The sequence below is a fragment of the Aspergillus udagawae genome (genome assembly GCF_001078395.1).
Source record: "Aspergillus udagawae IFM 46973 DNA, scaffold_8, whole genome shotgun sequence".
Classification (NCBI taxonomy): Eukaryota; Fungi; Ascomycota; class Eurotiomycetes; order Eurotiales; family Aspergillaceae; genus Aspergillus; species Aspergillus udagawae.
In genome coordinates, this window is record NW_025091271.1 from 1,419,068 (window position 1) to 1,433,888 (window position 14,821).

General features: G+C 50.2%; 7 protein-coding genes across 7 annotated transcripts; 3 read left to right on the forward strand and 4 right to left on the reverse strand.

Moving 5' to 3' along the window:
* Positions 1-483: 483 nt before the first annotated feature.
* Aud_009972 (uncharacterized protein) lies at positions 484-1,155 on the forward strand (the record flags this gene model as incomplete). The annotated part of the gene is made up of 1 exon (XM_043294815.1): positions 484-1,155. One exon carries the CDS (start codon positions 484-486, stop codon positions 1,153-1,155), a length of 672 nt encoding a protein of 223 aa, XP_043150750.1.
* A 540-nt stretch (positions 1,156-1,695) lies between these two features.
* On the reverse strand, positions 1,696-2,535 carry Aud_009973 (MgtC/SapB family protein; the record flags this gene model as incomplete). Its single annotated transcript, XM_043294816.1, has 1 exon — positions 1,696-2,535. One exon carries the CDS (start codon positions 2,533-2,535, stop codon positions 1,696-1,698), a length of 840 nt encoding a protein of 279 aa, XP_043150751.1.
* Positions 2,536-3,609: 1,074 nt separating this feature from the next.
* Positions 3,610-3,971, reverse strand: Aud_009974 (uncharacterized protein; the record flags this gene model as incomplete). The annotated part of the gene is made up of 2 exons (XM_043294817.1): positions 3,610-3,788; positions 3,854-3,971. The coding sequence occupies 2 exons, from the start codon at positions 3,969-3,971 to the stop codon at positions 3,610-3,612; spliced, it is 297 nt and encodes a 98-aa protein (XP_043150752.1).
* Positions 3,972-5,571: 1,600 nt separating this feature from the next.
* frdA (putative FAD dependent oxidoreductase) lies at positions 5,572-7,032 on the reverse strand (the record flags this gene model as incomplete). Its single annotated transcript, XM_043294818.1, has 1 exon — positions 5,572-7,032. The coding sequence occupies one exon, from the start codon at positions 7,030-7,032 to the stop codon at positions 5,572-5,574; it is 1,461 nt and encodes a 486-aa protein (XP_043150753.1).
* A 1,610-nt stretch (positions 7,033-8,642) lies between these two features.
* Aud_009976 (uncharacterized protein) lies at positions 8,643-11,244 on the reverse strand (the record flags this gene model as incomplete). Its single annotated transcript, XM_043294819.1, has 4 exons — positions 8,643-9,228; positions 9,299-9,591; positions 9,642-10,058; positions 10,120-11,244. 4 exons carry the CDS (start codon positions 11,242-11,244, stop codon positions 8,643-8,645), a joined length of 2,421 nt encoding a protein of 806 aa, XP_043150754.1.
* A 355-nt stretch (positions 11,245-11,599) lies between these two features.
* Aud_009977 (uncharacterized protein) lies at positions 11,600-13,634 on the forward strand (the record flags this gene model as incomplete). Its single annotated transcript, XM_043294820.1, has 5 exons — positions 11,600-11,956; positions 12,012-12,656; positions 12,703-12,800; positions 12,854-13,425; positions 13,480-13,634. The coding sequence occupies 5 exons, from the start codon at positions 11,600-11,602 to the stop codon at positions 13,632-13,634; spliced, it is 1,827 nt and encodes a 608-aa protein (XP_043150755.1).
* A 405-nt stretch (positions 13,635-14,039) lies between these two features.
* Aud_009978 (cysteine hydrolase family protein) lies at positions 14,040-14,697 on the forward strand (the record flags this gene model as incomplete). The annotated part of the gene is made up of 2 exons (XM_043294821.1): positions 14,040-14,331; positions 14,426-14,697. 2 exons carry the CDS (start codon positions 14,040-14,042, stop codon positions 14,695-14,697), a joined length of 564 nt encoding a protein of 187 aa, XP_043150756.1.
* Positions 14,698-14,821: the final 124 nt, after the last annotated feature.

A 14,821-nucleotide genomic window follows, 5' to 3' on the forward strand; every position in this document is an offset into this window, starting at 1 on the left:
TGATAACGAAGAAATTGAGGGAATGCAAGAGATGGAAAGATGCACCTATTTACAAACTAACCAGTCAAATTATCAACCCCAGGGGATTTCCAGTTATCCAATCAGAGTGAGACACCCTGCAGGTGATAAAAACAAGCATGCCAACCTGTGAACCTCTTCTCTTTGCTGCCTCTTGCGCTTCTGTACTTTCTCTACTACCACCCGCTTACAATGGAATTATCATTAATCCCCCGCTGCTTCATGCCGGATTTTACTTGGCCAGACCGCGTCTCACCTGTCATTACTGACCAAATACCTGCACCTCCACGCCCAACGCATCCACTGCTACGCCGGTTTTGGGGCATCGTCCACAAATATCTTAGACGATTTTCTGATTATTATTGTAGCTGGGTCGGGGCTACCTACGACAATCAAATTGCTCAGCTTCCGTTTGGGCTGATCCTGAAGTGGTCCGATGGGACTCGGATAGAGGAAGTGTTGACTATGCAGGCCGCTAGAAGAGCGGGTCTACCAGTTCCCAGGGTTATCTGCTATGGGGAGCATCCAGATTGCCCGCATGCACCAGTTTCGATTCTAATGACTCGCGTCCCCGGCGATGAACTTGGCCAAGCATACAAGACGCTGAGCGAGGAGGACCGAAACTCGATCCTACAGCAATTAAAGGGCTACCTGGAGGCGATGCGGAGATGGCAAAACCCCGTGGGCGGTAATAGAATTTGCTCCCTAATAGGCACTGCAGTCAGGAGTGTCCGTATACCTAATCATCTCGCTGGTCCATTTGAGACGGAACAGGAGTTCAACGAGTATCTTCTGAGCCCGTCTTGGGCGGGTGGTTTCCAATCGGAAACTGAATACAAGAATGCACTCGATCGCGCAAAGAAAATGGAGCAGATGTCTCACCGCATTGTTTTTACGCACGGCGACCTAGCGCACCATAATATCATGGTACAGGGCGGACGGATCACTGGATTTCTAGACTGGGAGGCCGCAGGCTGGTACCCTGATTATTGGGATTTCACCACAGCTTTGAGGTTTGCTCCACCTGATTTCTGGTGGTATGGCTTCATGATGGAACTCGGGGGAGAGTCGTACCTGGCGGAGTTGGATTGTGAACGCGCATTGACGTCTTTAACAAGCGAGTCCTACTGCTGGTGATCTATCCAATTCATCCGCGCGGGCTCTCTGAACTGGTGCGCTTCATAACGCCTGTTAGTGGGGAATATTAGCACCTATTCCCAGGTCTATTTATGACAGCCAAGAGCTGTTACTGTGGCGCGATAGGAGAAGCTTTGTATACCCTCTTGGGCAAAATAAAACAGGAATTTGTTACACTTAGCCCTAGTCTATTACGGTATGTCGCTGAAAAAGTAATTTGGACATCCTTTACCACAGCCAGGGAGCGGTCCAGGGGTGTTAAAACACCATATCAACTGTTACTATTGGACACATGAAAGAATCCCCTTGAAAGATATACAAACTGGGATGTTCAAGGCACACTGCAGCTTTTACAGAAAACGTTTCAACTGCACTAACACTCATCCCCAGGTTCTTCCGCCTGTATCCCATCCAGTCCATTTACCGTCCTCTTCTGTCATGTTGTGGAGAATTTGCACAAGGTAATTTTGCTTTTCTGCATGGCGTCTTTGAGACTTGGAATCAACTCGTTTTAGGGAAGTGGCATGGGAGACCTTACTGTCAAACTCTCTGGACGAATTCTCCTTCGTCATCCTCAATAGAAACTGAAATAACTGAGTCCAGTTGGGATAGAGCATGCATCAGACTATCTGGACCTCTAGAGCCATCTACCGTCAGATGGATGTCAAAGATCCGCTCGAGCCTCTCAATATGTGCCGCAGGTGTCTTTGGTGTCCTAGAGAAATTTGAAATCGATTCATGTCGGTCCCCTGCTGCAGACCCATTACTCGCGGCTTGATTAACGAGCACCTCTTCCAGTCGGGTTATCACCCGTACGCGATACCCTGCCTCCATCACATTTAGGAGCAGGGTTTGCAACCCATCAGCTCCGGTCCGATAGCGAATCACCGCCGAGATCTCCATGGTATTATTCCGGTCGAGGTATTGTCGCAGAACATGCATCAGAGTCGGATAGACGAGGACAGCGACGAAGTACAACGCGGTGGAAACGCTCGCTAATCTGAGCAATCCAGCGCCACAGGCAGCCCCAACCGCTGCACTCAGCCAGACGCCAGCGGCAGTAGTAAGCCCTCGGATCTCGTTGCGCTGTTTGAAGATAATTCCTCCGCCTATAAACCCAATCCCGGATACGATCTGGGCTGCGATCCGGCTTGGATCTAGCACGACCAGACCTTTATCCAGGACATCAAAGGACCCTAGTTTCGAGATCAGCATGAACAAGGCAGCGCCTATCCCGACCAGTGTATTCGTGCGCAGCCCTGCGCTTTTGTGCTTCCATTCTCGTTCGATTCCGATGATGGACGACAGTCCCGTGGCGACCAGTAGCTGTCCCACCTGTGTCCATGCCTGCTGGTCGCCTTGATCAAAGGGGTAACGCATATTGGAGCTCTGGTTACAGATCCGTCAACTATTAGTTTCTCCAAGCTAGGAACGACAATTGAAAATTGCATGTGTTACTGACATTATCTTGAGTGAAAGGCAGTGTAGTGTGTTCTTCAAGCTCTCTCCTGTGCCGTTGCTGGGATTGACGTGTGTCCGGACACAACTCCAATATCACCGCAATGTGAAATGGCCACCCTGATGGAACCGCAAGTACTGTTTTCCTCGTCCGCTCAGGCTCTGCCAGGGAAAGCCAGAGGCCTTTAATATATAGTTGTTGAATCTGCAAGGCTTCGTTCAGACTCAGAGCGCATTACGTCAGAATTATATGGTACTCGGGAGCGCACCAGAAAACGAACCACAGCCATTTAAGATTCTCGGTTTGTTCCATATTTGCGCTCGCAACGACGTCATGTGAAAATGCAATGGCCAGATGCAATAAAAAGACAACATAGACCCGGGTACGTGAAGGAGGCGTCCTTGCGGCTTGTTCGTCTTCTCGCAATTTCAGTTCAGTGCCCACAATTTCAAATCCGATCTTATTTCTTGAGGAATCGGCCCAATAAGGGCCTTGGAATCTCAAGCTCTGTTAGCTAGAACCTTTAAAATAAGGTCATTAGGCTTGGGAACCACTAAATAAAGCTCGGAGGCTTGTCTAGAGATCCACTACAAGTGGGACATAGTCGAGCATAGTTAAGAGTTTATTAGCTCTCGGGTGGGTCATGAGTCTCATAACAAATACTGAGACATTAATAGTCTTGTTACAGCCAACAATGAATGCTCCACGGTAACTCCTCATACACGTTAAAGACGGAATTCGTTCGTTGTCGGGGAGTCAAATTGCAAAGACAATGCCTAGCACCCAATCGGTGTACCTGAGTACTGGCCAAAGAAAAATTGTATTATAAGTAATTAGCAGTCAAGAAGAAATATCACTATATAAAGCCTGATCAGTTCAAAGAAACCGACAGTCCGCCTCAAATACTCGTGAGATGACCAGTCGATTTGCGGATATAGTCTCTAACAGTATAAGTCAACAAGTCACCAAGATGTACAAAGGAAGAAGACAGTCACCTAAAGTGCCGTGGCACAGGTATCACCATTCGGAGGCTGAGTGCAACCCAAATAGCAGAAAGTACTTAGTTGCAGGCCGCCGTTGGAGTCTTTGCATTTGAAGAGCGCATCCTCCGGTTTAACAAAGGCATCCAGATTGCCCATGATGATAACTGACTCGAGCTCCTGAATTGAGTATCCTTTCGATTGCAGATTTAGCGAGAGGATCACAGCTAGCCTTCTGATTCAGCAGGCATGTACGTACCATGATACTGCTCCAGAGTTTTGCCACAGTATAGAAGACCTTCCTTGCATGCGTCCGTGAAGGACAGGGCGCCAGGGAGTAAGCTAGCGCAAGCGAGAAGAGAGACGGGCAGCTTCATGGCGCGGTGGATTAAATAGTAGCCTAGGACTTTGATTATCGTACGGAAAACGAGTGAGACATGAAAGCGGGTTTAGTCCACCGGCTCTTATACCACTTAGTCTCGGGGCCTCTGAAACGGTACTGTCCGCAAGGGATACATTCTCGAGCGGAGCCAACAATGTCTTGTTTGCGAACGGGCCAGTGAAGTTACACGGAATGCTCCGGGATATGAGAATGCTACTCCTGTTGACATCCAAAAAGAAACAGCTGGTTGTATTGTGGGGACTGGGGCATATAACGGTCAACTCAAATGATCCAACCACCTGCATGGCTCGCAACTTTTGATCTTATTATATCCCACGATTCACATAGGGGGTCTGAAGTTGTCTCACTGAAAGATGGTGCGTCGTCGAAACAAAGTAATGTCTCAATTCTTCGGACAGCCTTATCATGAAACATTTGGCTGGCTTTCCTGACACCTCCTTGACAGCGACTATTGCGACGTTCAGTCGCGCTCTATCCGCGTAGTGCTTTCAGACAATAGGCAATTCAATCGATTAACCTGGTACCGTATCACGAAATTCCTGCGCCCTTGGACATCCCTTGGGCTGGGCGATGGTGTTCGAAGCATCTAGCCCACGCGGTTATCTCAATCGGGCAGCCAGACTCACGAGAAGAAATCACAAGATTGAATGCCTCCGTGTAAACGTAGATAAACTCTTGAGCGGAGGTCATCTGATTCCTCAACGGGTACAAATGGAAGGCTCTCATTAATAGATAGGAAATGTAGCGAACTCTGCACCAATACTACCAAGTCAGACGCAACTCTTAGCTCCTTTTTCACTTATCCACAATGAGAGCACTACAAATCATATCCAGAACGCTAATTAAAGAAGGGGGTTGATGGTAGGAGCGCAAGAATGAGACACAGAATACATATTAGGATTCCTCAACATACTCTATCAGGCGATCCCGGTAGCCTTATTTTTCTACATTATTCTGTCATAACGCTCTCGGAACCACTAAAGATGGATAGCATATATGCAACTGAAGTTGCGATGGACTTCTTGGTTGCATATCTAAACTGCCTCACGGCTTCCAGGGCAAACCCCGACATACCAAGTTGAGCCTTATTACCGGGTTCGATTAGATATTTCAGCCTCGATAGACTGGATTTTATGTTAATACTCCAGGAATGTCTAACGATATCCCTTCTTTCGTGTCTAACAAGCAAAGCCGGCTCAAATTGTAGCGTAACCTGGGCCCAGTATGGGCTCCTACCCCTAGCTCCAGGCCCAACTCAGCAGCTCTAGGGTACACTGGACGCGTTCCTCAGGCTAGTTACTTTATATTATAGAGTATATGAGTACATAGATATGTTGCACAACCTCAGACCATATCCTCAATCACTGTATTACTATCGTGTACCATATAATTTCTTAGCTGAGAGTGTATGAGAGGAGCTAAGCCTGCCTCGCCCTTTGCACCAGCCGTCGGTTCAAGTATTTGGCCTTAAGGGACCAATGATCGGAGGCCAGGAAAGCACGAATCCAGAGAATCTGCTGAAGCAGCGTGAGCCTGTATTAGCCCAAGCAGACCATGCTCGGTGCCTTGTATGGTCACACAACGGGGGAATTGTCGGAATAATGTTCCTTGTGCCATGCTGCCGCCTCATTCCCTGCGATTCGTCCAAACACCACGCACTCCAGGAGGGACGACCCTCCCAGACGGTTCTGGCCGTGGATGCCGCCGGTCACCTCCCCTGCAGCCCAAAGCCCTTCTATCGGAGTTCCTTCTTCTCCGATCACTCTGCTATGCTCGTCGATCACCACTCCTCCCATCGTAAAATGAATGACAGGAGTCACCTGTCCGGCGTAAACCTCGTACTCCGGCATTACCTCGGTCAATTTCCAATGGCCAAAGGATTTACGGCCGAATGGATCCTTTTTCTGGCCGGACACAACATCTCCATACTCCTGGAGGGTCTTCACCGCCGTCAGTCCAAGCTCACCGACTGTCATCTTCTTCATGAGTCCCTTCCAAACGTAAAAGTCCATATGCGAGCCCGCCGCCGCGGCAGCGCTCTCATCAAGTACAAGCGTCACATCCCACTGGCGCGTGGACGTCTCCATCCGACAGGTCGACTTCACAATCGCGTCAACAACATGTTGGCGGGTCTCCAGCTCATTCACGAACCGGCTTCCATCGCCATTGAGCAGGATCCCACCCTCACCGCGGAGCATCTCCGCCGCCAGGATCTTGACCAAAGCAGCCGGATCCTTGGGGTCCACGAATCCAGTCGGATGAACCTGCACGCAGTCCATATCGACCACCTTGGCACCCACCGCCTCGAGAATCGGCTGCGTGCCTTCCCTGGCCTCATTTGTGGACGGGAAATTGGCCAGATCAGGCCGATATCGCGCCAGCATACCCTTTGAATCGCCCGCAAATCCACCAGTAGCAAAAATCACCGGTCCATTGAGCGTGTGCTTCTCCGTCTGCTCCTTGCCCTGCCGTCCACCGTCACCCTCAACAGTAACATACTCCACCCCCTTAACACAACCCCCCTCCTCTACTACCCGCGTAACTTTCGTCCCGCTCCGCAGGCTAAACAGCTCCTCCCCATTCAACTCCCGAAGCAACGCCCCCACAATCGAGAAACCAGGCGGGTCCCGCCCCGCCCCCCGATGCGTCCGTGGGAAGCTGTGGCCCCCCAACTGCGCGACTCGACTAAGCTCCACGCCCTTCTCCTCAACCAGCCAGTTCACCGCGTCCGCGGAGCGAGACGCAAGTGTGGAAATAAGCTTCTCCCGCCGGGCGCGCTCGTCACCAGTTGCCTGTGTAACTGAGTCGCCTGCGGACTTGAGCGTGTCCTGGAAGAAGATATCCGCGTTGTCGTCGGTGGATTGAAACCGTGTCCCGGCGCCGTTGATTCCCGACGAGGCTTTGATGGAGTTGCCGCCTGGTTTGGGGGCGCGGTCGAGCATCAGTACCGGGATGTGGTGTGAGATGAGGGTGCTGGCGGCGGAGAGGCCGGCTAGGCCGGAGCCGACGATTATTACTGGGGGTGGAGTTGCCATCTTTAGCATTTCTTTCAGTGAATTGAGTTTGAGTTTGTTTGGGGTGTATGCGAATATAAGGCGTCAGGGGGGAGCCGGCATGAGATCAGACGATGGTGGGCTGATCGGTATCCGATGCTTCCATGCCGCTGACATCACGCGGCATAACCTGTGTCTGTCAGCAGCCTACTTCACCACCTACCCTAAACACCCTAACATGAACAGGAGGAGAGCAGTATCGACTTGTGGGATTTTTCTTGCTCGTGTGGTTCTGCCAACTGGATTATGTGCCTTCTGAAGCTCGGAATGCTGAACAGGGAGACTGAATGCTATTGAGGATAGGCGAGACTGTGATGTTCTAATCTATAGTCCCATCAGTCCGACTACTTAAATTGGAAAATAAGACTTGATGGGCTATAGGCAGACATTGCGGTAGTTGCTAGGGAGGTAGGGATCTTTTTGCCATGAATTATAACCCAAGGTCTCGCCATACATGGCAAAAGCTGACTGCTAGGAGCAGTTGGAATTCCAGTATGCTCTCTTCAGACCTAGGATAGCAGAATGGAGTCTTAGATACCAGTAATGGCTTGAACGACGATTATATTGGACAGTCACGGTAGCTGACTGAACACATGTGTCGTTTCGATATCACTCGAGGGAAATATTCTTCGACCCTTTTCATGCCATGACAATACAGTCACCAGGTTCACAACAATTAGGCCTGATAGACCTGCGTGTGTGCAGACACCTGGTGTTCTTCGCCTCCCATATCACGCCGTCCTGGCAAGTTCGGCAGTCTTCTGTCAGGTTTAACTTCTTCTGTCAGGTTTAACTGGTCGACGCAACGCGCTGTGCGCCATGACTTGTCAGACAGGGAATAGACACAAGAGTGTCGCAGGCGTCAATAAACCAGGGCAGAATTGAATGGTAGGCCTCGTTTCCACTGTGTGCGGATGCGGCCACGAATGTATGCTTTGCCCCCCTGGAGACTAGGGGACGGAATGGGTGTGTTTTGCCTGGGCAGGCTGCTTCATTTGCTAGTTGATATGTTGTATCGTTTCCGGGAGGTCCCTCTACAATACAAGATGTACTATATATTCTGCATCGAATATGACAACAGTATTTCCGAAGCGAGCGGCGCAGCCCAAAACACCTTCGCAAGTGCGATGAATAAAAATCCCACATCTCAACAACAATACCTATTTTAAATAAAATATTATAATCTCAAGGCCTAAATAATAGTCCCAACATGGTCTGAAAGAATTATTGTGAATTCCGGCATGGTTATATTGTATATATTTGTCGCTCAAACATCTAAATTGCCATGTAGTTTACGGTGATGCACGAAAAGAATACCCCCGATAGTCTAAAATGGGATTGATATATTTCCGTGTACCTATAAAGGCCTCCATACCGATATATATGTAGTAACAAGCTACGGTGGATGAAATATAATAGAGCAGCAAAGTGGCATTTAGTATGGTATTTGGGCTCGTGCCACTCGCTTGGGTGCGCCGCTCGGTTGGGAATTATTGAATGACCAAACCATGGGCACTTAGTACCAGACCATATTGTGTATTCTGAGCCGAATATCACTCTATGTTGAAGGTATCTATACACCTCGGAAGAACTCAGGTTGCATCACTTATTGCGCTCCATGTCTGACCGTCCTCCCGCCCAACAGGCGGCCGCTCGTAGGCCCCAGCATGAGTAGTCCACCAGTCTAATGTGGCCCAATCTACTCGAAGCACGCCCCGCTCTTTGTCAGAATAGAAGTCTCTGTCAAGATCCTCAATGGTGTCTACGTACTTGCTGATTATCAACCTCTCCTTGGGGTTTCTATTGAGTCCATCCGCGATTATCTGACGCAGCTTCACGGGCAGCACAGAGCTTGCATCGTCGGCAGAATCCAAACCGGCTTGCTTGAGCACATGCTCCGGAGGCTGCTCCAGACAGAGCGTCTGCCGCATGTCGAGGATCTTGCAAGCCGCAACCGCGAAGGCGAAGACATCGGATGCGGGGCTCCAGGTCTGCGAGTATAAGATCTCCGGCGCATGGAAATCTCTGGCTTCCACGCTCGCATTGAAAATACTAGTGGCTGCGATATGCTGTCCTTCGCCGATATCCGCTATCTTGGCAGAAAACTCGGATGAGAGGCTTTGTGGCTGATCTGGAAAGATCTTTTCTGTAACAAGGATATTGTTGAGGTGAAGGTCTCTGCCCATTTATCAGCGCATCTCCTGGGCACTGAAGTTCACGAGCACCAAAGGCTCTCAATTTAACCTACCTATGAATGACACCATGTGCATGTAGCGTATGGATGCCGGTCGCAATGCCAAGGAGCATCTGCACGACGAGGATCCATGATTCTTGAAAGCTGCACTTGGGGAATTCGCCGCGAAGGAAGTCGCGTATATTTCCCGCGTTTGCATACTCGGATACGAGGACGAACTCCCTGGCTTGGTCCCTCGAAGCTCGGAAACTCTGCATAGGAGCATGCGGTTCTGAGATGATTGAGATGCCGAAGAAATCGACGCATCCAGCACTACTACCGCCGAGACTGGTGTAGGTTAGGTCCATCTGTTACCTGGTCAGTTGAGAGAGCATCCTAAAGGATACAAACTACGTACTTCTCGAGCAAATTTCCTGCTCAGGCCTGTCGCCTTGAGCTCCTTAAGCGCCACCTCAATTGTCTCTCCACGCAGTGACGTGGCCAAAACGCCGTCAGATCTTGTCCATTTCGCTCGATAGACCTTTCCATTTCGGCCCTCGCCGACAATTGAACCCGGATAGATCGTTATTTGATCGCTAGGGATGTATCGAAGGGAGTGAGCGAATATCTTGTTGTAATGCTCCGCTCCCAGCAAATCTTGCATGGTAGAGTCTTGGAGACGGCCCGCAGCATGGTCCTCGACTAGATTCCGGAAATATCTCTGTGCAACGTGCCTGTCTTGGAACTTCTGCCGGCTTCGAAATCGGAGACCCGGTATCGTCTCAAGAAGGTACAGCTGTTTGTTTTTGGCATCCCAGCTGAGGCAGCAATCGTTCTGGCGGCGTTCAACGGTCAGGCATGTATGATTGAGCAGGACTTCGCATCTCCAGGCTTACCCACGAGCTCCAAAATTCACTAATTTTGATGAAGAAGTCTGTATCGTCCACAGGACGCATGCCAAATACTACCTCTTCGTCGCAGAAATGGTCCGGGAAGTACCAGTTGTTAAGCAAACAGTACTGGTAGACCTCATCTTCTGTGTACAGAAGATGGGCTCCCATGGCGGTGTGGGAAACCGGCCTCCACACGACCCAGCGAAGTCTGCTGAAATTCTGCCTTTCCATGAATGGCACGGAATAATTAATAACAGTTTGTTCCATCCTTTCAGGGGAAATGCTATGCAAATCCGCAAATGGGAGCATGCAGACGTTCTCTAAGACGCCCCCTATCGGCTGCTCCGAAGAGGCGGTTCTGAGCGCATATCTCAGCCACTCATCTGTGTAATCTCCGTTTTCATCCGTGTAAGACTTCCCTAGTGGCCAGCCCTCTACCACTCTGTGCCTTGGATGCAGAGAAAATCCCTTGCTAATGCTCCGGGGAGGGAGACTTTCATTAAAATCGCCGTCGCCATCGGCATCATCGATCGTCGGAATGGGGCCTACCGTCCACTGTTCCAACAGTTTATTATGGGTAACAACATAATTCTCGATTTCTTGGAAATTCTCAGGTCTTGCCATGCGGTGCTGCAAAGTGTAGACCGACTTGAAAATGTCGTAGGTTCGTTCCTGATGCGTGAATGACAACGGATCCCAGTAAAGGTGCCCCCCTTGGAACATCCATGATACGATTATCCAAGACTCTCGGTCGTCTGGATGAATGCCTGTTTCAATGGAATCGATCGTGTGTTCTGTAAACACCCCTGGGAAGCTCGGGTTTGCTGCCCTGATAGCATCTGAACGAAACTGGCTGGAGGCCAAAAGGCCTTGGTGAGCTAGGAAATGCAAACAGTCTCGGTATGCAAGGTCATGGTCGCCATTATAGGTTTCAGCCAGCTGGTCGATGTTCAAATCTTCCTTGAGAGATCCGTACGCAAGGCTCGTCCAATTCCATGCCCGGAAGACTACGGTATCAGTATCCGACACTGGGTTGGAAGTTGTATCCAAGCCAGCGATGCGAGCGACCTGCGACAGTAAAATCTTTTCCAGCGGCATTAGCGGAATTGTGAACACTGGTTTAGCCATTGTTGGGCGCTATCGCTTAGACTCTCAGAGAAGGTCACTCACTGCCTCTGGGAAGAGTTAAGAGGCACCACTATGACCCGTGCGGGAACCTTCACCAGCCTTGCCTGCGCCTGTACTTCATCACATGGCCCTTACACAGTGTGTGTTACACAAGGTGGCGTGGAAGCCGACCAGTAGCACGAGTGCCTTCTCATGCCTCCTCACGTGCTTCGGGAAGCTGGTGGGGTAGAAAAGCTGCTGCCGGTCGCCCTGTCAAATATATTGTTTGTCTTCTTACATTCGCGTTTATTGGGGCCAGAGCCTGTATGCAAAACTTGTAAGCCGACGTCACTATCCCCGAACGATAGACTAAGCCATGCCAGCAGAGTTGGTACTAGCTGGATTGGAGACGGCGAAGTCAGGCGCCGAGATCTTGGTGTATATCATCAAAACAGTTCAGCATGTCCGGCGGCTTAAGAAAGAGTGTGGAAAGGTAGGAGAACTTGCACAACTTCTGCAGAGCATCCTGGACAGCAACCAGGAGGCACTGAAGAGCTTGAGTACGGAGGAGAAGCTCCGGGCCCACCTCCGGGATGTCGCCACATTTGTGACCAATTGCACGAAGGACTATTCGTTGTTAGGGAGAGCATGGGAAGTCATGTGGGATAAGAAGCTTCCAAAGCTGCTTGCGGGCATGAAAGATTGGATCCTCTATTTCTTAATGGACGCTATGGTAAGATTTGACCAGCATCATGATATCAGCCCAGAACTGACAGTGCACGGCTTAGTCTCGGGGAATCACTATGCAAGAGAAGGTTGTTGATGGCCAAGAGAGAATCCTCTCGAGACTCACTGTCGTAGATAACATCGATAGCCATCTCAGCTCACTCGACGATGGTCTCAAGGGCCAAGGAGAGGCATTCAGTGCTATTATGGACGAAAAACTGAAGATTTTATCCCAGACCACCGCAACCTGGAGGGTCGATTTTCAATCGAACGATGCCCGACTGAAGGTATCTCAAGACGTCAGTGGTGATCTCGCTGGAACGTTGAACGGCCAGAAGGTCGTCTGTTATCCGATCAGCAGCAATCAGAGAGATAGTCGCGTTGGGCCTCGTCACGTCACGCTTTACTCGAAGCTCTCTGCCAATACTTCGGTGCATCCCTTCTACGGACTTGCAGACAAGAACGGGCAACTCTACGCTGTAATGCAGGATCTGAGGACCGCAAAGTCCCTTGGGTCATGTCTTAAAGATGACCAGTTCAGTGGCATAAAGGACCGGCTGCGTATAGCATATGATATTGCGCAAACAGTGGCTTATCTGCACTCAGTGGAGATCCTGGTCAGGTCACTGTCGGACCAGAACGTCATCTTGACTCCAGAAAATAATGAGTGGAAGCCGGTCCTGATGAGGCTCGATCAAGCCAGGCTGGTAAGTTCTAGGACTTTATGGGAGACAATCTAACTGACCGGTGAAGTTCCTCGAGGACACATCATCTGCGGAGGTAGACATTCGGTACGAAGCTCCGGAATACAGGCTGTCCCGCAGGCACAGCCCGGAAACAGACACCTGGAGGTAGGTTTATGCGTGTTGCAGTACGAAGCTTGTTTCTGATGAAAGATCGGCAGCTTTGGTGTTCTTCTGTGGGAGTGGGTAAAGCAGGAATACCCATTCGGACTCTCAGATCCGGTCCTCATCGATGCAGCAGACCGACATGCCGAGCCAGCCGACGGCGGAGGTTCAACTAATCCGCAAGCTGACTTAATCCACCGCGCACTGAACAAACATGATGTCCCCTGGCTACGTGAAGATACCTCTAGGGCATCGCCAGTCTTATCCCTCATCAGGAGCTGCTGTCATCCCACGCCAGCTGTAAGGCTGTCCATGGCATTTGTAGCACGTTCACTCTGGCTTCTTCTCAGCGGTGACGGTGTCTTAATCACAATACCGGAACAGGACTGCGAGGAGACCAAGTCACGAGTCCACGACGTTCTAAATAGGGCGGAGAATAAGGACGGGGACGAACATCAGACTACACGAGTCCAAATGCAGGACGCAGAGATTATTCGAAGCCTTGCGGACGGTGGCGATCCTGTTGCGTCAGCTCTGTTAGGCGCTGCAATCTGGCGGGACTTGATAGACTGCAACGTTGACGAGGACGGTGACTTTATATCTTTGAAATCCACAGACATTTCTCTTGGTATGTCTGCCGCAGGGCCTATTGCGTGGTTATCGGGAGGCTAACCTGCAGCAGAGAGGAGGGCGGGGTTGGCCCTGCCTTACCTGGAATTCGCTGCGAAGGGCGGTGTCAGGTCAACATTGAAGGACATCGCCAACATCCACCTGGCGCTTGGGCGTATATATAAAGCATTGAGGGACAATACGAAAGAGTGGTACAAGGAGAGGTAGTACAGAGACGTGCAAAACCAGCTTCACCATCCTGCACTCTTTGATTAACTCTGAGACCCACCTCCAAGACGCTAGCCTCGAAATTGGGTGAAGTTTAGAGACGTGCTCCGCTGAATACAGTCCGATTCGGGCTGACAGTTGAGACGACAGTTACCGTGCCGTAATTACCGTATTTACACCTTCCGGCATTACACGGACAATCCTTGCTGAAACGCTCCGATCCCTGAACTGATATTTGATGTCGTTCTCTGTGCTGACACGGACCTATGCTCACTTTCTTCCCGCTGCCCTTTTACTACTTATGTAATCTGGCATTGGCCTGCTTCTACCAATAAGCATATTAACCTATCGTTCGCTTCTCTGACCTATTCATCACTTGTCCTTCCATCCCCTCTTTCCCTGACCATGGGTCGCACCGCCCTATTTGTGATCGATATTCAGGCCGATCTAGCCCAGGATCCTCGAACTGAAATTCCTCATGCTGCTCGAATCCGAGATGTCGGGACCGTTATTCTTTCAAAGGCACGAACAGCTATAGACAATGAAGTTAGTCGCGGCCTGGACGCCAATCTTAGTATAATCATCGTCCAACACCACGAGACCCCTGAAAATGGCTCTTTGGTGAAAGGCAGTAAGCCATGGGAGCTAGTTTTCAAACCGCGCAATGAAGCAGAGAGGGTTGTGGAGAAGACTACCAGTGAGTTAAAAACTTGACCGATTACTTTAATACAGAAGAATCTCTTGTTTTACAATAGAAGATGGTGTCCCGGCCACTTACTGTACTCATATAGGGAACACATTCGATTCCAACCAGCAACTCGCGGATCAGCTGAAAGCTGAAGGGATTGAAGAGATTGTGGCTTTTGGAATTCAGAGTGAATGTTGCGTTCAATCAACCTGTGAGGGGGCATTAGCTGCTGGCTTCAAAGTTGTGTTGCTGCAGGGAGCCCATTCGACTTATAACATAGGAAGTCGGAAGGCAGAGGAGATTGAGCGGGAGGTTGAAGAAAAGCTCCGCAAAGAAGGTGCGGAAATTACTCCATGGGATACATGGCATCCTTGACACAGGATGGTGAAGCTGGTTTTGCACATCTCTGTAAAACGAAGCACGCGGAGCGAATAGGTAGCTAACGTTCGCATGCTGTCGGGGACATTGGGGCCTTGGGCAGAGGCACCAGACGGGTTTG